Below are 21,145 nucleotides of genomic sequence, written 5' to 3' on the forward strand. Positions count from 1 at the left end.
TGCAGAAGCTGTGGTGCTGCTTAAGGCTTCAGTGACTTGGAAAATTAATCACTTGTGATAATCTGCCAGATCAGCCTCTCTTGGGCACACAGTTTGGGTTCTTGAGGTTTTCCCTCAGAGCTCCAGAGATTGCTGAGCTAGCAGGATAGGGCAATGTAAGGTAGGTACATCTTGTTAACGAGCAACTGCCCTCACTCTTGTGCCAGAGGTTAATGGACAAGGAAGCAGAACTTTCTAGGTGTCCTCTATGAAGACAGACACCTGCCAGTCATACTCTGAAGGTGGCTTCAGCAGTGTGAGACTGCCTGTAAAGGTAAGAGTGGTGTCTGGGGATATGAGGTGCACTTGTGGTTGTGGAGGTGATGGTTAGGAAATGCTGCAGTGAGATACTGTCCACTCCCCCCCATCATACACTAAAAACATCTGGCCATTTTTTTAATCACTGGTGATTTGGACCCTATCTATCTGAAGTGTCTAGAACTGAAAAGCTTTTAATGTCATTATGGGTTGTCAGTTCATGTCTCAGTTGTAATGCTCTAAAAGGAGGAGGAGGAGAATGCTCATGATCAGGGAACTGATGAGTATTTCATTTATCACAAGTAGGCCTAGCTAGCCTACATCTGAGTTGAGTATCACAGTCCAGCTGTTTATGCCAAGGCAATGATTGCACTGGTAATGTCTGTGTGATAGTTTTTATGATTGCTGTCAAAGTGTCTGCACCTTGGTGCTAGTTCAACCATGACGATGTCTTCATGTAGGTAAAATTGCCTGTAGGTGAAAGCCTGGAGCACGGAAGAATTATCTATGCAGCTGTAAATAGCTCTCTCTTAATACAGCTTCATGCTGAGCAGCACCTCTGTGCCTGGAGACCTGGTTCTCTGTAGGCTCTCCCCAGTGCACAGGGAAGTGACAAGCACATTTTGTTCCAGAACTGTAGGTGTAAATCAGGCTGCTCAAAGTATTTGGGCAGTGTTGCTTGCCAGATCTAACCCAATGGAGTAGAAGATGCACATAGCTGTGCTGCAGAAGTGGTCTTTAGGCTATAGGCACATGCCTTGGAATAATGTCAAGAAATGGAGCTGAACAGGAGTGGATGGAGAGGAGCTGTCTCAGGAGCCTGGAATTGTTCCTTCCCTCTTCCCGGGTCATTTGGTAAGTGATCTTTCTAAAACAGTTCACTTGCCAGGCTATTTTGGCAGAGTTGAGACCTGGTTTGAGCACATGTAAGTACTGAAAGTTCTGTTTGTTTTAATAAATAGATTATAATAGATGAGCTGTCCTCTTAGGGTAAGCAAAGATTACCTCCCAGCAGGAGTTATCTTTTCCATGCTCCCTCTGTACCAAACTCCAGTGCCTTGCAGTGCTTACAGGGCAAGGCAGGGGCAAGAGCAGCATAAACTCTGAAGCCAATTTCCATTGCTAATTGTCCTAAACCACACTGTGTAGTCCTCTGCCATACCAGGTGTAGGTGCTGCTGTTCAAGAGGTGTTGGATAGCTTTTGGCAGAGGCTGGTAGCATTAAAAATGTAAAGAACTTAGTATAGGCAATGATAAACACACGTAAGGGGAGACCTTATTGCTGTCTACAACTACCTGAGGGGAGGTTGTGGCCAGGAGGAGGTTGCTCTCTTCTCTCAAGTGGCCAGCACCAGAACGAGAGGACACAGCTTCAGGCTGCACCAGGGGAAATTTAGGCTCGAGGTGAGGAGAAAGTTCTTCACTGAGAGTCATTGGACACTGGAATGGGCTGCCCGGGGAGGTGGTGGAGTCGCCATCCCTGGAGCTGTTCAAGGCAAGGTTGGATGTGGCACTTGGTGCCATGGTCTAGCCTTGAGCTCTGTGGTAAAGGGTTGGACTTGATGATCTGTGAGGTCTCTTCCAACCCTGATGATACTGTGATGATTGTATTTAATAACTGTTTATTTTTTTCACACAAGAGTTGCTGGTGCCATTTACAGAGTACCCTGATTTGGAATGGCAACAAATACTTCTTACAGGGTAACATCCTCAGCTAAAAAGTGCTTGTCTTGGCACTTCAGTCACATGATCCATTTGTAATAATGCCACTTGCTTACTTAACAGCTCTCAGTCATTGCACTGGGGGTGCAGTGGGGATAGAACTGTTTGGATAAGCTGTCAAACCAAAATGTGCATCTTAACTGCTGGTCTTGGATACTGAAATGATTAACACAAGTAGCAATACTAACATGTTTAAAGGCACTTCTGTTGTGGGGTTTGGTTTTTTGGAGACCCAACTCTTATCCTTACTTTTGAGGGATTTTGCATTCTTGGAAACACTGATTTTTGTTTAAACAGCTTTTCAAGTTTGGAGGCACTGGTCCTAAAGATGCAGACAGACTGCTGAAGTATCTGAGGTAAATAGTGCTGGCAAAGGCTCTGGCTTTCTAACATCTGCCTTAAATATTGGTACGAGCAAAGGTCCATTTTTCAAAGCAGTGGCTGTTGTAGAAAATCAGCCATGTGAGAGGTCACTAAAAGCTGGTATTAGCAAGAGGCTGGCTTTCTATAGCACCACAAATAACCTTTGGTTAGTGTCAACTGTCTTACAGCTGACCTGCCACTGAAATTTAGAGTGACAGATGGTTATCTGAGTTGGATTGGGAATATTCCAGTTAGAAAAGGTAATAATAAAAACCTCAGTTTGGAAAATGCAATTAAATAGTCTGTGAAATTAACTGCTGCCCATAACACTTGAGAATTGTACCGTACCTTGTCTGCCGAACTTGGACGGAGGGGTTGTGCAAGTGCTGTTCTTCCTGTGCTCTATACTGTTTGCAAAACTTACTCTTAAGTCCAGTTACAGATGGATAGCCCTGGGTCTGGAAGGTCATCCAGCACTGTTTCTGTAAGTGATGATGCTTGCCCCTTCCAGGAAAATGGGATTTGGTTTTTGGAGATTTCAAGGTCCTTCCTGTGAAAGTTCTCAGGCTGAACTACATGGTTACTGCAACCTGATTCACTTGATGCCCCACTTAGAAAAAGCAGTGAGTTGTATTTTTCTACTTCTGCATAGATTTTTAGTCTCTTTCCTGGCTCCTGTATAACTTAGGACTAGCAAAATTAATAGTTAAAGAGTTCTTTCTGTTTTCTAAATCATATTTTAATAAATGCATACAATAAGCTCCTAAGCCATGACAGTTTGAAATCTGGCTGTTCACCTGGCAGAAAGAGTCAGGACTCAGAAGATGAATACCTGAGTGCAGAACTTCCTATTCTACAGCTTAAGAAAGCTAAAGGCTCAATGAGAGGTGATGTGAAATGGAACTGTACAGAGTGCACAGAAAAGGGGCACTAAAGCACGGCAGAATGCCCAGGTATGGCAGAACTTTGGGCCAAAGGCAATGATTGTCCCTCTTGCAAAGTCAAAGACACTGCCAAATTGTGTTTGGAGTTTCCTTAACTGAGCAGCTGGCAGATCTCTTTGTGAAGGCAGAACAAGAAATCCATGTAGGAACCTCCTCCATAAATGCTCTTGTCTTCTACCAGCAATTGTCGGAAGAGCATCTCTGGCTGCTCCCGCTGTTTCACTATCACCAGCTGGAAAGGGAAAAGATAGACTGAGGTGCAAGCACAAGCTGGCACTACAGGTTTCCTGGGTATTGCTGCCTGCTAGGGGTAGGACAACCTAAAACCAAATCAATCTCCATGTCTGAATAGCTGTGTTTATGAACACAGGACAGGACTAGTGTGAATTAAGGTTACAAAATGGTAACCTTTAGGCCATGACTATCTTTGAACATTCTTAAGAATGAAGCACTTCTGAGGTGCTTTTGCCCACACTGCATGCTGGAACCCACTGACATACAAGACAATTGCTGATCTGCAAAACCTTTCACAGGTAAGTCTTGTCAGAGACAGTAGTGTTCTTGTGAACAGGTCTGAGGGGAGTTACCTTCATAGTGTAGGGCTTCTGGCCCTGGAGATGCTCCAGTATTGCCTTCAGTTTCTTAGAAAATGGGTTGTCCAGGTCAGGCAGCGATGTCTGTTCAAATGACAGCACAGCAGGGTGTTAAGGTCCAGTCACAGCTCTTGGGCACTCACACCAGCTACTGCTACTTGATGTGAGTGACTATGGATTTCACTGTAAACTGGGAAATGCCATTCCTTTCACAAAAATGTCCCATCTGTCATCTTAAAAAGACTTCTCCATTTTAAGGCATTTTTCAGTTTAAAATCATCACTGTAGGGCAAGTTCAGGAGAAACTTTTAAACTATTGCAAATGTTTTGTTCCCATTTTAGCAGTAGACATTCAATAGGATTTTATCTGCAACAATGAAAGCTTAAGGAGGTTAGAAAATCATTGTGAGGCTTCTCACTTGTGAGAGGGTAAAAAGCTTAAGTTTTGTGGTATGTTAAAACACTTCTGGTGGCTTTACTCTTTCTGCTGCTCACTTGGTCCTGTTCTAAGCTGAATCCACCTCACCTGTTCCTCTGATGAGCAGCCTGGCCTTAAACTGTAAATTCCAAGAGCAACCAGTCAGTGTCCATGTACTCACAGCCTCAGCGTTGATGTGTGCAAAGGATGGCACATTGAAGAGCCCCTGGATGAGCTCTGGGGGCGCACTGACTCCCAGCCACAGGAACAGACTCAGGCCGTTGGCCAGCAGGAAGACACCTCCTTCTGAAAGACGCTCCTCAGAGCAGCGGAGAGCAGCTGGCACCACATCACTCTTCAGATCCAGGCTATGCTGTGAGGCAAAATCAAACAAGTTGTAGACTGGGTGCCTAAAGCTCGAGGTAGTAGAAAAATAATTACTGAAAGAGTTAGTACACTTTACTGGTTCCTTTCCAGAGTATAGGAATTGGACATCAAGACTTAGAGCAGGCCTTTCTCTGCACGCACTGTAAGTGGGGCAGGACACTTACACACCTGTGCTGACCTTCAGTAAAGCTAGCACCTTGCTGAAAGTACAGTGAGGTTCCCAGAGGAGGCTCATGTCTGACTGATAAGATAATATTATTACTTCTCCAGTTTCTGTTAAGTCAGAGGTTCTGCTTTCTTACCTCATTTTATTTTTACTAGCAGCTCCACCACAGGAAGAATGTAATCCAGCGTGGTGTAGGGTAACACCTGCCCTGCGGGCAGAATGCCTCCTGACAATGGCAGTGCTACAGCATTTAGGAGACAACTGTGCACTATACTCACAATTGGCAGGAGCTGGGGATAGAAGAAGAGCTGGGTCTCAGCCACTCCCATAGACATGACCAGCTGTCGCTGGTGAGCTCTTTCGTCCATTGGGATCTCCGGCCTGCCCATTAGCACGCAGCTCTTCAGCAGACAGTTTATGTACACTGGCAGCACCTTCATAGCATCTGGAAGGATGAGCTGAAAGGCAAAGAAAGGTTGGTAATGCAGTTAATGTGCTAGGGACTTCATTACACTGAAAGTAACAGAGATGGCCTAAACAGACCATGTCCAAGTACTGGGAAATAAGTGACCATGTTCCTAGAGCCTCTGGCAAATAAAGCAGCCAACTGCCTTATCTTAACCACCATGGACCTTCCCCACCCCCCCAGCAGTTTGGCCTTGTCTCTAGACATCAGATATTTAATCACTCCACCACCCTTGAGACACCCACAAGCAAATTCAAATTATTTGCTAAGATAAATATTTTAAATTTGTAACAGTCTGTCTTGTCAGAAAGTGGAATACTAAAATCTTTTTAACAACAGACAAAACTATGAAAGCTGTGTGAGTCAGCACATAATTGCAGCAGGAAGAAAAAGGCTGGCTGAGCTCCCTTGTGTGAGTAGCATCATCAGAGTTTGCTCACTGGCATTGCTACTTGTGCCAGAGCAGCCCTGCTATCAGTGAATCCCACACATTTGAAAGAAAAGGAAAAGCTTGTCCTGAACCTTTCTTTCCTGCCACTGCTGGGGTTGAGTTTTACCTGGCTTACTGCTGAGGGGCTGGCACAGTTCTTCTTGTAGCAGGCCAGCATGTGAGCTGTCTGACTGACCAGGATGTCTCTGACCGTCTTCAGGGGCTGGCTGAGAATGGCTTTAAAAGCTACAAATACAGAAGGAAAAAGCATGTTCAAGATGGGGACATACTCAAAGTACCTACATTCTACTAGCTTCTACTAACACAAGGTCTACAGCTGCAGGATTTTAGTCTGCTAGACTTCTTGGAGGATGTTGTATCACCTTCGCCCTAACGCCAGCCCCTGTCCCCCCTGCCAAGCCTCTAACACTGTTAGGATGTCCATTTCAACAGCTTTGTGCATCACATGTCTCTAGCCAGCTTCACAGGCATTACTTTCATGGCAGTATAGCTAAAAATGCAAACTCTTTTCAGCTTTATACTACTGCAAGAACTCCTCAGGTTTGGGGCAGCAAGTTAAAACCAGGAGTTCCCACCAGATAATCCTTTCATATCACTTTCCTTCCCCTTCTCTACCCCACAGTAAAACAGCAAACAAAAAATCAGTCTATTACAATTTTACCTGACTTGGCAAAGAAGTTGATGAGTGCATCAGTCTCACAAGTCTTGTAGACATCAGCTACCTGGGAGCTGCAGTTTAAGCCTATATTGTGTATGCGAAGTCGTCTTTGCCCACTCACTGAGGTGTAGAGGACAGCGCACTGTAGGAGAGCACCAAGTTGCCATTTATTGTTAAAGCATACAAGATCCATCCACCTTGTGTGCAGCAAGGGGCACATTAATTACTTCTGAAGGCAGCCTGGCCTTGCAGTGCTGCTTCAGTGCTTCTGCCAGCTACAGGAGCAACATCCTTGTACCAGATGGCAGTCTAAGGGATGTTGCAAAGCTTACCCATCTTAAAAGCTGTAAACAATAATATGATTGACTGAAAGCTTACTACTCTCATTTGCTACATGCTGATGGGATCACTGAAAACAAGACCACTGATGATTGTCAATTCCTAAGCCATATTTAAGTGTAATATTTGAACAGTTCAGATGGCTGTAGCTGAAGAAACACTACACCAGAGGTAAGACGCTTGCTGAGAAGTGCTCTGCCCTCACATTATCTCTTGGCAAAAAACACAAACTTCAGTCTTGAAAAACTGAGTGACTTTTTTTTTACATGAATAAGTTGAATATAAGGTGAAAACAGGTCCTGCCAACCCTCATATCCTGCACATCTACTATGGGCCTAGAAATAAAATGCCTTACATTTAAAACCCTGCACACAGTAACATCCTCTGCTTTTGAACAGGCAAAAGGTCCTGACTAACCATCTAGAGGAGTAAACACCTTCTCATTATCTGTCATCTGAGGTAAGATGCAACCTTTGGCTAGTTAAATCCATTTTTTGATAGTAGCAGGCACTCTGTCAGAATCCATGCAAGCTGCACCTTGCTCCCATCAGTCCTAGACCACAAATGTTTTCATGACATCACATGTAATTAAGATGTTTTTACCTGAATTAAGGCTCCACTGTCTTCACTCAGTTTGTCATCGTGTTTGAACTCCACAGTCACTGCCTTGTCACAGTCAACTGCTGCCATCTCCACATCTGTAGTGTTGTTCATGTAAATGGCACCAAAGAAGTCAGTAGCCCTGAAGCCTACAGCCAGATTTAAACAAAACAAACATTAGCTTCTGTTTCAAAATGTCCAAGAAAAGTGACATCATTTCACAGCTTTCTTTCTATGGCCTGTCCATTTGCTTACTAACAGGAATCGTTTTCCTTCTGAGATTTGCAGCCTCAGGGGATGCTAGCAGCTGTCCCTGCCAACCACATTTTTTGACAGTAGGGTGAGAGGGAGGAGTTCCTCGGCCATGAAGCTGTGCTGGGACTGAAAGCACCAAAACCTTTCACACCACTGTGTGTGTAGGTTTCTCAAATACTTTCGTCTGAGCTAAGAAGGAATGCATGACACGTTGCTAACAGTAAGGTCACTGAAGTATGAAAATGAAGGACCATTGAAGTGTCCAGCAGCAACACTTGTGTATCCCACTTCCTTGCAATCCTAGGTGCATGAATTATCATCATCAGAAGCCTTGTTCCTGTTTGGCAATTAATTAGTATGGAGACAGATACAGGAAGGACATGTTCCTGCACTTGATCAGTCCATCCACTTAGTTTTCAAGAAGCACACAACACAGCAAAGCCAAGCTGACCTTCCCAATCAGCTGTGCAGCACTGTAGTACTTCCAATTCCACCCACACGGCCATGTGCACCCCCTACTTGTTTTGATCCCGGCACGTGTCCTTACCTGTACTCGTCCGAACCCTCATTATGGCATCAAATCCGGTCTTTTTCTCGACGTCCCTCCTGAGGTCGCTCAAGAACTGGGAGCTGTCAGCATCGAGCTAACAAGGCAAAGCAAAGCAAAGCAAAGCTGCAGATCACCACAGGGTGGCAGCAGCACAGCAGGAATCCAGCCCTCTCCCGTGCCTGCGACCCCCCCATGCGACCCCCCCAATATCACAGCTGCCCTTTTCAAACACACCCAAGTGCCTGCCAATTCATCCCTAGGCTCGGACATCCACAAGTTCTATCCAATCAAACCAGCTCCAGTAAAGAAGGTTCTTGCGTTTCACCTTGCAGCCCAGCTAGGATTTCATGGCACAGCCTTACAAAGTACAGAGCAGTATTGCTAGCTTCTCAAAAATTGCTTCTGCAGTCAGCTCCTGACAGACAAAATCCCCCACCCCACAGAGAAATTGTCAGGAAACATCAAAACCAAATGCTGATACAGCTTATTTTTTGGGTATTTATCATAGACATTTTTACCTCTGTGTACATGAGTTAACTGACTTCCCTACTCAGATGCTAGCAAATTTGGATTTAATTTCAAGATATTACAGTTACAAAATACATAATTTGACCCTGCTCTGTCTTCTCCAATTTGGAATTTTACCTCCTGAAGTTTAAGAGGAGTCACCTGTATGTTAAACATAGAGGTACAGCTTGAAGTGAAAAGGAAACTAACAAAAGCCCAGGTGTTAACTGTCTGAAAGTCAGGAAACATGGACTGCTTACCTGGAAATTGTTGTACTTGTACAGTGTTCCTCCAGTGTACATTGTGACAAGTCCCATGGAGGCTACATCCACATACTGATTTGGGAAGAGGAACAAGTTGACACAGCAGCCATTAGCCACACAATCCCTGGCTAAGGCCTCATAAGCGTTTACCTGGGGCTGGAAGAGTGTCTGTGTAGAATTAAAATACAAATGTCGTAACGTTAGGCACTGTTGGTAGCCAGTCACAAACCCAATGCCTACCTGAGGAAAAAAGCTCAAGTGGCAGTTCTAAGTGAAGCACAGGTTCCACGAAGAACCTGCTCCCCCTGCCCATGTACTGATATGTAGGGAACCAACTACATTCTTATGAGAGTGAACTCAGTAAGCAGGCAGGAGCAAAGGCTCTTCCTGGGTGCAGTTATTGTTGTCAGCATCAGTATCCCTACATAACCTGGGAATATTACAGATTTAAACAACAGCTTTGTAAATGAATCAATGAAAAAAAAAAACCCAAGAAGAGTATAAAATACCTTTTCTTTATCTGTATTGAGTAGTTTTTTGTCATCTCTGTTTCTCAGCTTCCCTGGTGCTTCTGCAGTTGGCAAGGAAGAGTGGAAAATAAACAATTTTCCAGCACATTCTGCAGCCTGTCAAAGACACCAAATGGTCATATTTTTTACTGCTAAGATACAGTATCATACACTGTGGTATCCCTGAGAGCAGTGTAAACTCTCTGCTAGGTCCTCAGGGCAAAGTAATTTGCTTGGAGACTCAAAACTTGATGGAAATAAGACCTGAAATGAGCTGGGAATTCTATGTCAGTAACTTAGTCTAGCACACAGGTATGTTGCCTGACGCATCACTACAGTCATTCTACACAGGAATCTAAAATCTTGATGGGCAAAAAACTAGGAGTGACTCTCATGGAGACTTACCAATTGGATACAATCATTAGGATTCAAGTGCCAAAAATACAAATACTAAACAGGATAAAATTAAGAGGAAATGTACAGAAAAATTACTTCTTTCAGTTCAGACACACTAGTGTTAGTCACTGTGTTTTTACAGACAGGCAATATTCTATTCCCCTACTAGACTGCAGATTCAAATCTACACTAAAATGCAGGAGCATCAAAACATTTCCTCCTGTCACTGCTCTCTGAAACTCCAACAAGAGCATGATATTTAATCATTGGACAAACTCCTGACACAAACCCCTGAATTTCAGAGAAGAGAGCAGCTGCAACACCCAAAACTACAGACACAAATCAGCTTTGGTACTCTTTTCTCCTCCAGATCTTCAGGTGTTCACAAGATAAAGGTGTTCCACATTTCAAAATAAGCTATGAGATTCTTCTGGAGAAAATAGAAATCTCTTTGCTACGGCAGAAATGCAACTGGAGAGAGGATCTGGAGCTAAAATTTCATCTCTGCTATTTCAAGCATAATTCTCTTTAATCACAAATGCCAATTTTTTCACTTCAAGAAGCATTTTCCCCAAAACTGAAAGATCAAATACCTATTTATCATGACACATCAGGAATTACTGACATTGCTTCTGACAAATTCTCAGAAGAGTATGTAATTTCCAAGAGTGCATTAAAAATAAATCTCAAATAGGAACATAATCCCCTTTTTTGACCAAAAAAACATTTTCTCGAGCACAGGTATATGCATATTGATAATCCTTACAAATTAGAACCTTAAAATAAAAAGCCTACTTATGAGCTGCTTGCTTTTACAGCCAGCATCAAAGGAAATGCAAAAGTCTGGCCTCTGTTTTGTAGGTGTCAACAGTTAGGCAACAGCCTTCTGTCAGAGGTGGTAGCCAAAGGCAGGGCTTGCACACATGACTTCTGGCAGTATGACTAATAAGAACAGAGGTATGAATGACATCTCTCAGGAACAGATTTAGAGATATGTCATTCAACAAATTCATCTGCTTGAAGCTCCTGCTTTGCTTGTATGTAGCTCAGATAAATCAGCCTCTCTGACAGGTCACTGGCTGTTTTCTGCCCCTACAAATCTCACGGTGAACTCTAGCGGCATTCTTCTATTTGGCAGTGCTCCATGGAAATGTCAGTACTTTAGAGGATGTCCTGGACATACAGAAAGTGACTGGGGATGAATCTTGACCTGTGGATTAATTTCCAGCTGTATCCGAGTTGTGAGAACTCGTCAGTTAAGCTGAAGGCCCCCAGCCCCTACCTGATTCACTAATAAATAGCTACAAAATCTCATTTTGCACAAGAAGTTGGCAGAGGCAGGCAGGGCAAAACCATGTCTTGTATTGACTCTTCTCCCATCCTTCATGTGGGCAAGGCCTGGATATCTGTGTAAACATCCCCAGTATCTGTTTAGTTCTGTCATAGTAACTGAACACCTTTTTCCTGTCTCAAACACTGCTCCTTATCTTCTAAACATCCATTCCTTGCAGAATGGGCTCTAGGGACTGGTTTCCCTCAGTAAGCAAGATGTGGAAACAGATGTTATGCTCTCAACTACAGCAGTTCAAATGTACAGTCAGAATAACAGTATCACAGTATCATCAGGGTTGGAAGAGACCTCACAGATCATCCCTTTACCACAGAGCTCAAGGCTAGACCATGGCACCAAGTGCCACGTCCAACCTTGCCTTGAACTGCCCCAGGGACGGCGACTCCACCACCTCCCCGGGCAGCCCATTCCAGTGTCCAATGACTCTCTCAGTGAAGAACTTTCTCCTCACCTCCAGCCTAAATCTCCCCTGGCGCAGCCTGAGGCTGTGTCCTCTTGTTCTGGTGCTGGCCACCTGAGAGAAGAGAGCAACCTCCTCCTGGCCACAACCACCCCTCAGGTAGTTGTAGACAGCAATAAGGTCACCCCTGAGCCTCCTCTTCTCCAGGCTGAACAATCCCAGCTCCCTCAGCCTCACCTCGTAGGGCTGTGCTCGAGGTCTCTCACCAGCCTCGTCGCCCTTCTCTGGACATGCTCAAGCACATTAGTGCTGGAAACCATGGAAACCATCCACAACTTTTTTGCTCCCAATTTCCCATTATGACTTTCAGGATGACTTGGGACTGGCTTTAGCAAAAGGAATTTTTGCAGTTATCAAGTCTTATTCTCCCTGAAAGAGCTGCTTCTCTTCCAGAGAAGAAAATTCACCTTTAGTGCCTCCACGCCAGCCTGGATAACAGGAGCAAAGATGGTCTCACTCTCATTAGTGTCTGCAAACACCTCTGGAATCTGGTTCAACAAGCTATGAAAGAGCAAAGGATCAGTGTCTGCTGGTTAACATATTTGGGATAATCCCCAGGCACACCTTGTAACATACCAAGTCTTCACACAGGAATATGCTTTCCATGCAAATTTACATTAGAAAAAAGAGATTAATTTTGATGGCTCAATTTCTTCAGATTCTAGTCAGAATAAAATGTCAAACTTTTCATTCTATGGGATGCATTGTTTCAAAGCTGTTGGCATGAAAGAACATGCAATTAAAAAAAGAACTAAAAAGTAAGGAGTTCCAGTGCACTGTAAGGACCTGAGAGTACTTGCTGATCATATCCAGGTGTGCATCATGTACATCACAGGGGGAAAGACATGCACCATGGCACAGATCCACAATCCCCCTCTCAACTCTAAAGCAGCACAGCTGAAGACACATGATTTACACCTGGCCTAAATATGCTTTCAAATTCAGCATTGAGGCGTGGTTGGCACTGCTCTTTCTTTGCCTCAGAGGTCCAAGTATATGACTTGAAGCATCTGCTGGCTTCTAAGGCTTCTAAATACTGCAACAAATACAGGTACTCCTCAAAACCCAATCACACAACTTATTAAAAGGCATGCCCCACACCAGATTTCAGATCTTATTTCCATACGGAAAAAGTCTACTTTACCTGATAACAACAGATCGTGATTCCTGGAAGTTGACAAGGAAACCATCCAGCAAAGGAACAAACACTTCTTCAACATCTGAGACCACCATCATCTGAGGCCGAGCTAAGCTGCTTTTTACATTAAAGAAGTGGAGGACTTTGTTGTAAGTGACAAAACCAACTCGAATTGCTGAGGATTCTTCTTGATCTTCTCTGTAAGAGAACCAAAATTAACTGGTTATAATTCTGGAATTCTAACCCATGCAAGGACAGCATCCCTCTGAAATCCAAGTCTGCCTCCAAAAGTCATTATCTGTACTGGAAGGAAACAACAACAAGCAGATGCAATGGCCTCAGTCCTTGCCTTAGGTCAAATTGAAATACTGATAAAAACTGCTGTGTTCTTAATTAAAAAAAACAACATATTTATGTAAGTCCTATCAACTGCCTGTCCCAACCAAGCACTCGAAGTCCCCAAGATGAAGAATAAATCATCCTGTCCTGAAAACATGGAGAACAGGACAGTTAGTTACAAAATGCACTCAGCAAATGAGATTAATTTAGCATATATGGTAATTCAGTGTCACTAATGATTAATGCCTAGTAAGAAGTGTCTAGGCTCCAGTGTTGCCTGGTGACACTGATGGGTCAATCTCCTACTTCAGCAGGACTGCTTTGAAGCAGGGAAAGCTGTTAGGTCCCCCTTAGCTGTGTATCCCAAGTTCCCAGTCAATCAAAGGCAGCAAACCACAGAGCAGGCTCAGTCTCTGTTCTGCACAGCTAATTAGCCTGATTAGGTGAGCTCATTAGCAGTCTTCTACACACACATTTCTCTGTATTTCTCTGGTTTGGAACACTTAAGCTTGAAAATGTCTGTTCTAAGATTTCGAGCAAGCAACTAAAGTGTTTTCTGCTGTGCTGCAAGTCCACAAAGTTCTTTAACCAAGGTCTTGAGCCACCTACCCTTACCCTTTCTTTGTTCCCCTAACTTCTCACTTCAGAACCACTTTCACAGGCTTGCTGCCACAGAACTTTATGCCTTCTTGTGACAAATTGTTTTGCTACTCCAAGTCTTTCCTCTCCGAGTTATGAGCTCAGAGTGAATTGCCAGCACAGGGCCCTGACCTCATGTGCTAACAGCAGAATATTTTTGCAGGTGTCCTTGTCCGGCAACAGAAAACGAACACTCAGTGACCTTTCTGTCTCAGCACCAAAACACAAAAGCTTCACCACCAGTTTTGGTGGAATGCCTTACGTGTTGTGGTTTTGTCTGGTTTTAATTAATATTGTTTAAAGACAACAGACAAATCTGGAGAAACTAAAGGGCCTGCCCTTTGTTTTTTGGGTTTTTTCCTGCCTTATTTCAGTGGTCATGAAAACTTTGGCCCTGCAAGCAAATTACTTTGCAGCAGATCTCTGCAACGTGCAGGTGGTGTGTCTTTTTTTGTGAAGTAGACAGATTTGCTTTCATTTTTTCCTCAACTTACCCTATTCAAGCCCAGGTGTTTCTAAACAGACAACTGATTTTTGTTATTACACTCATGCCTTTTATTATCCTTAGTCAAGATCAATCCTGATGGAAAGCTCCAAAGTCTGTTCAGGGTAATATCAACCACTTATGTCTCCAGCGTAACCTTCAATGATGAAATACTTGAGAGATGGCCATACACGGACATCTGACAAACCAACCCCCCACCCTGGACTGGAACATCTTCTATGCATAGAGAATTCAGGAGGACACAGGATAGAAGATTTTTACATATCCCAGATTATCTCTAGGATCTCATATTGTTATTTCATATGCATTTTCTTTAGGTTCTTCAATGGTTTTCTATATGCCCTCACTGAGAAATGTCTTGTCTACTTAGTTCCTCAGTGTTTGACTCCTCTCAAAAGTTATATCAAGCTGACACACACAATGAAAACTATACTAATAGACTGCCATTAATATTGATCAGGAGCAACACTGCTGCTTTGTGTTTAATGCAAACAAAGCAAACAGACTGTATTTGGTAAAAAGTTTGTTGCCTGCAGGACATGTTCTCCTCCCAGACACACAGCAGGGCAGAAAGCAGCTTTCCAAGTTTTGCTAACTAACAACAAAAGAACCAACCTTATGGCTTGAGAGAGTCTTGCTGTTCTTGATTATTCTGGTTTTGATATTTCCCTGCTTAATTTAATGAAAAAAGCATCACTGCAGTAAAGAGCACCACAGCAAGTAAAGTCAACACTACCAGCTGGGACTCAGTTGATAGTACCACTAGAATTCACTGCAAGAAAGGAGAAGAATGCTAGCTACAATCAGTGTGACAGGTTTTTCCATTACATAGTGAATGCAGACAGCAAAGCCAAAGGGCTGCCAGCAATGTTAAAATTAACATCTGGTCACTATGAGCCCCAAAATGCCTGCACTGTAAATGCTGACATTTTCTGTAGTCTGGTTTTAGCTCTGCACATACACAGCTGCAGGAGAACTGCAGTGCAGTGAATTAAGCAAAGCACACTTCTGTTCCTTTACCTTGGAAGTTTATCTAGCAGTGTCTTCAGTTCATCACATATGAGCCTGACCAGGCCACTCTTGATGTTCCTGTACGATACATCAATCATGAAGATGTAGGCTGGTGGCTTTGGAGGCTTGCTGTTCTACAGGAGAAATGACCATTCACAAGTAAAATTGGACAGTGTCCTGCTGTGTACCATAAGGTAAATTATACAATCTTCAGTTTGAAAAAATGCAGTGGAGCATAACCAGTAAGTACAGCAGAAAGCTGAGAGGTATCAGGTAAAGTCCACCTCTGGAACAAAACATTAATGTGAAACATAGCATCCCAATGGAATAAGGTCTGTAAAGACCAGTAGTTTATTAGATAAAACAAAACACAAACATTTATGGGCTGGAATTAAGTGTTTAAACAAATTTGCCTTTTGTCATTTTTCCTGTACCCATCCTGGTTTTGCACTCCCTCTATCATCACGCAATATCTTCCTCTAAATGTTTAAATTGAATGCTTAAGTTGAGTTTTTCTTGGAATTTGCCTCATACAATTGTTAAGTGATTTCTAACCCATCTGGAAATAGCAAATAACACCTAGGTACTGAGCTGGAATTAAAGTATCTCTGTTCTAAACAGTACTAAGTGGTGACCAACTGCATCCTGTCTGTCTGTCTTGCTGTCTCATGCTCCAATGCATTCTGGACACCTGAGCTATACTTTCAGAAATAAGCTGATTCTCTTCAATATAATCAAAGCATGAAAGTGCAACATTCAATGTACATAACTGCTGCATACACAGCAGCAACTGGGGATGGTGTGGATTCCTTTGGGAATTTTCCTTATTCATAATGTAGCTGGCCTACAAATTGTGACATACACTACTATAACACAAGTCTCTGTAAGAAAGGAAAGGATGAAGGCTTTTTGTTTCTAAATGAAGCAATGTAATGCTTAGATACAAAGCCAGGAAGATCATATAAAGTGAGCACAGCCACAGCAATCATCACACTCCTTGAGTTTTGCTAACTTCCATTAAAGACAAGCATCAGTCACTACTCTGTGTCAAACTCAGGACAACTCTTCCATTGTACTGTTTCACTGCCTTCACAGACACATTTCTGACCACTTAACCACATTATACTTGTTAAACTAAAACTCTATTGAAGTACAAAAATCATCTAACCCAAGTTATGACTTACCCCTAGTCCCTGCTACACTTTAATGTCTGACTGGCTCAATCATGTAAAAGAGGATTCATTCCTGTGAACTAAAACAAGGCAGTATTTTTAACAGCTATCCTGTACTTGGATCCTAGTTTCCAAACCTGTAGCTCTTGTATCACATCACCATTTCTAAGGGATTCCTGTGTAATTTCTGACAAATGTATGGGAGAAATGAGGACTTTGTGCTCTGGCTAAGCGGATGTGGCAGGAGCACAATAATGCAAACCAGCTGTTATTTGCTAACATTTTTTGTAGCTCTTCATTCTTGTCATTTGATAAGCACATAAGAAAATGATTGTTCAGTTTTGGTCTTAAATAGAGTTTCTAAAAGAATGAAACCTTTGTGACTTTTAAGCAAAATGAAAAATCCATGTTAACTGCTGTACAATGTAATGGCTCAGTATTTCCAGTGTGAGTGTTAATTTTGTGAGAGACTTGTTTTTTTCTAGGATTCTCATAAGTCTACAGCTGGGCCTTTGCAGCAAGCACCCAGACCATACTGTGTGCATTATTGAGGAAACTCTCTGCTTTAAGCTATATGGCAGAAGCCACTACACTGTGAAGATGTTCTGTATCACACAGGGTTACACACTGAAGCAGAGAAAAAGAACTGTGAAAACAGCATAGAGCCATTTAGTATACATGGATTGTCAAGAGCTTTGCTGCTAGGATCAGCAAGGCTTAAATGAATCTGATGCAGCTACAGTGGACGTGCGCTGAGGATCCCACACTGGTTTCTGTAATGCTTCACTGGAATTCTTTTCTGTCCTGAGGCTTAACCTAGATGTCAATAAAAGCAAGAGATCATCTTTGGGATTTCACTGGATGTTGGCCCAGTACTCCAGTGAAGAAAAGAATTAAACTTGTTCATTTTCTTCATACCAGCAATAATTTGACAGTCTGAAGAAGGTACTGGTATCTCTTTCAAGACTGTATGATCCAGTTGTCTTTCCTAATGTTATCATGACCTCAATTCCACTAACAGCAAGAAAATTCTGTCTGATTTCAGCACACAAAATCATGTCCATACTGTGGACAGATGAGGTACAGTTTGAAAACCTTAAGTAATATATGCTTTTGGAAGTATCAAATTGAGTAATAAATCAAGTGCAGGTATTTACAGGAACTTGAGCAGATTTTGGATCAAGTTCTTCAGTGAGTTCATATTAAGAAAGAGAATTCATTCCTTTGTAACTTACTGGTCAGAACACAAAACCCACTGTTAACAGGAAGAAATTACACTACAAGGTCAAATTCCCTTGAGAAGGCTTTCAGTATTGGTAAGGCAATTCAAGTGTGTGTCCACCTGTCTTCAAAAGCAATAGAAGACACACTGTACTGAGGTTCCATGTAAGAGAAGGAACAAATCCTTCATTTAGCGGATGGAAGCGCACTGCAAGGAGCTGCTCAGAGAGGTGGTGGAGTCTGTTTCTCTAGAGGGACTCCAAACACACCTGAAAACCATCCTCTGTGATTTACTCTGGGTGATCCTGCTCTAAAAGGGAGGTTGGACTAGATGACCTTCAGAGATTCCTTCCAGCCCTCACCATTCTGTGGTTCTGTGATCTAAAGGCAACATTGCACCAGAATTTCAGCTACTGCCTCTAAACATGTTAGCAACAAGCTAGGTGGGAGCAAATGAAGGCCCCAGTTAACAACTGGTGAGCCATGACTTAGCTGTTACTCTTACTTGCTGGTCTCATACTCTGCAGCACAACACAATGCTGTAAGCTTAAATTCTCTGCCTCTGTCCACATTTTCTAAAATATTCCTGGACTGATATTCAGCTTACAAGTGTGTTTACTCTGGTGTAGGCATTTAAAGGATTTTGTTTGTTTTGACATTAAACTGCAACTCCGTTTGTATACTGGAAACACTCACTCGGCAATAATCCAAAGTAGCAACGTATTCATAAGATCCCAGAGACAGCTCAGGCCTTTCATAGTGATCCACTCGTTGACCAACGTGGTCCAGATGTTGAAAGAAGAATGGAGGAACTAAAAGCCAACACAACAGCAGGAGAAAAAGTTTGTATTTTGGGGAGAAGAGGAACTGCAACGACTTCTTTTAACAGATACAAAGCATGAAAACGGGCTCCTCTCTTTACCGATGCAAGGAAGCTCTTAAAACACCCAGACTGAATGTGTTCTTTTATCCACACTGCCTCACAACAAATCCCAACCCAAAAAACAGTGTTCTAGCAACCCTAGCTCCTTACCTGTTTGGAGAGTAGGGCATAGTCCCCCACAGATGTTCTCCCACTTCTACACTGCCAGTAGGTAAAACTGCCCCACTAGCAACCTAGTTTGCTGGCCATTAAGTCTTCTTTTATGTGCTTTCTGACTCGGGTAAGAGAAACTGTAGCAAGAGAAAGCATTATTTCAAATGCCACTGCCACTTAAATTGCTTTCTTAAAATGTTCACAATACATTTGCATTTCTCTGAGAGTTTAAATTGCTAGCAAACTCTGAAATCTGTTAACTAGTACACTTGCACAAACATCTGAGTGTCGTGCTGGAAGGACTCTGTCAAGGTTGCCACTTCAGTGTTGAAAAGATGACTGTATTAGGGAAAGCACTACGCTGCTGGGATCCAGCTGAGGAAATCCAACTTGAGACAAATGTCTAGAAGGGCTGCTTCTGGCAAAGACTTGGGATTCAGCCAAGAGCACAAGAACAGTTATGAGTCACATGCGGCACACTTGAACAAATATGGCATGGTATCTTCTGTGAAAACCAGCACTTGTGACAGTAAGATTAATAGGTTAACCACTGCATCCACAGCCATGGACAGGGCTAGGCTGACATGGTTCTAAATATTTAGTTCTTGCTACATATTTAGACTTTTTTTAAAAAAGAAAATATTTTTTCCCACACAAAAGTTGCTTTCAGCTAGCAATACAAGCAGCTTTGTATCTTATGTTGAGAGAATACATTTAAATAAAGCTTTGACTATCAGACTGGACTTCATGAATCAGCATGTTTCTTCATGCATTTATTTTTCAGTTCTACATATTTTCCTTGAAATAGGCCTAGCTACTGTACCTCACTATTTTCTCATCAAGGCAGCAAGTCAAGAAAAGAATTTTAGGAATACAGTTTGAGTTTTATGGAATTTGCATGGATGACAGATGAGACACATCACTTACCATCATTTACACAACTGCAAAATCCACACTGGTACCTTCTTCCACCTTCAATGAACTGCATGAAGGGACACATATAAGCTTTGCATCGGTTGCATCGGATTGGTCCAGTCTCTCCATGGTTTACAATGTAAAGAGGTGTCTGCATGAAGAGACACAGGAAGATGTCAAAAGCAACTCAAACCTGAAACCACTAGAAAGATACTGCTCAGGCTTAGCTCTTGTTTGAGATCTCCTGATCAGGAGATCACTCATTGCTCACAATCTGCAGTACAGTTGATGTCTTTGAAAGTATCAGAAATTTAAGGCTCCACGCTGACTTTCCCCAGCAAAGGGTTTTTTAACAGCTCACTAAGATAAATCTGCTGGAGTCAGGTGTTTTGCCTTCTCTGTCAGATTAATCTTTTCCTGAAGAAATCTATCACTGCTCATCTATTGCAAACAGTCTCTCAAATAGGTACCTGCCAAGAAAGCTTCTGAGACTTTGGCTTAAATGCTGCTCCCCCAGTGCTGCCACATTACATGCTGAACTAACAGTTAAACGTTGTCACAGTCTACAGCTGGAATAGGAGATGTAGAAGAAATACTAATATTTATTGAAGGAAAGTACATAGAGCAAACAACTACAGTTCCTCAAGCACTTGTCAGTATAATTACACTGACCACACTTACTTACAGCCCCTGCCAAAACTCACAGCTAAGAGAAGACATTTTCCAGATGCCTCTTTCAGTAATAACTGTGCAGCAACTGAGAGAGTCCTGTGATTATACTTAATGTTAGAAAAGTCATACTTGAAATCACTGTAAGAATGGAAGCTTGGTCAATTATTTCTGAAAAGCTGTGTTTTGTCTTTTTCTTCCTCCCTTCACTACCAACTGAAAACCTCTGAATGTAAGAACAAGAGAAGAAATCCAGAGTTTGGATGCATAACAGATTTCCACAAGATAAAAAACACTAACAGCCTTTGAATGTACATTATTTTTCCCCCTACATTATTGTCTCTTCTTACAGAAAAGACATATTTCATCTTTTACACACTTTGTCTTTTAACAGACCACCAGGGTCTTCAAATACCTAGGGAATCACTCGTGTCCTACCAGCATTCACTGCTTATATGCATTTCATTGGTTGGTTATATTTTTCAAAGATTATTTTACTAAGTTATTTCTCCAAAGGCTATCATGTTTTTAGCCAAGGATTTTATACCTCTGACTGGATTTTTACTACAGGGGTTCTAAGTGCTCCCTCCTGCTCCACTGAAATATTATTTTACTTTGTGTTCTTTCTTCTATGAAAATTGAGTTGAACAGGAATTAACCAACAATTTCAGCTGGCAAACTATCAGGGCCATTCTTCAGACATGAAAGTCTTGGCTATAAAGCCTGCTCATCAGCCACAATCACTTACTAAGTTTTAAAACTTTGGGGTTTTGTTCATTACTTGGCAATTTTCTGATGATCATTT

At 42.4% G+C, this 21,145-nt stretch overlaps 1 protein-coding gene across 8 annotated transcripts in view; it reads right to left on the bottom strand.

The window, feature by feature from the left end:
* Positions 1-1,902: 1,902 nt before the first annotated feature.
* SEC24D (SEC24 homolog D, COPII coat complex component) overlaps positions 1,903-21,145 on the bottom strand; it is a 53,950-nt gene continuing 34,707 nt past the window's right edge. For all 8 annotated transcript variants that reach the window (XM_064149878.1, XM_064149870.1, XM_064149873.1 and 5 more), the window contains 15 exons: positions 19,684-19,822; positions 18,417-18,532; positions 15,337-15,461; positions 12,840-13,031; positions 12,103-12,196; positions 9,489-9,605; positions 8,977-9,147; positions 8,207-8,303; positions 7,408-7,553; positions 6,469-6,607; positions 5,914-6,032; positions 5,169-5,348; positions 4,519-4,710; positions 3,914-4,003; positions 1,903-3,558 (listed from right to left, as the gene is read on the bottom strand). In XM_064149878.1, the coding sequence (XP_064005948.1) occupies positions 3,418-3,558; positions 3,914-4,003; positions 4,519-4,710; positions 5,169-5,348; positions 5,914-6,032; positions 6,469-6,607; positions 7,408-7,553; positions 8,207-8,303; positions 8,977-9,147; positions 9,489-9,605; positions 12,103-12,196; positions 12,840-13,031; positions 15,337-15,461; positions 18,417-18,532; positions 19,684-19,822 (2,058 nt within the window). In that variant the 3' untranslated portion in view covers positions 1,903-3,417. The remainder of the gene's footprint in view (positions 3,559-3,913; positions 4,004-4,518; positions 4,711-5,168; positions 5,349-5,913; positions 6,033-6,468; positions 6,608-7,407; positions 7,554-8,206; positions 8,304-8,976; positions 9,148-9,488; positions 9,606-12,102; positions 12,197-12,839; positions 13,032-15,336; positions 15,462-18,416; positions 18,533-19,683; positions 19,823-21,145) is intronic.

This window comes from Pogoniulus pusillus, chromosome 10, assembly GCF_015220805.1.
Source record: "Pogoniulus pusillus isolate bPogPus1 chromosome 10, bPogPus1.pri, whole genome shotgun sequence".
NCBI lineage: Eukaryota > Metazoa > Chordata > Aves > Piciformes > Lybiidae > Pogoniulus > Pogoniulus pusillus.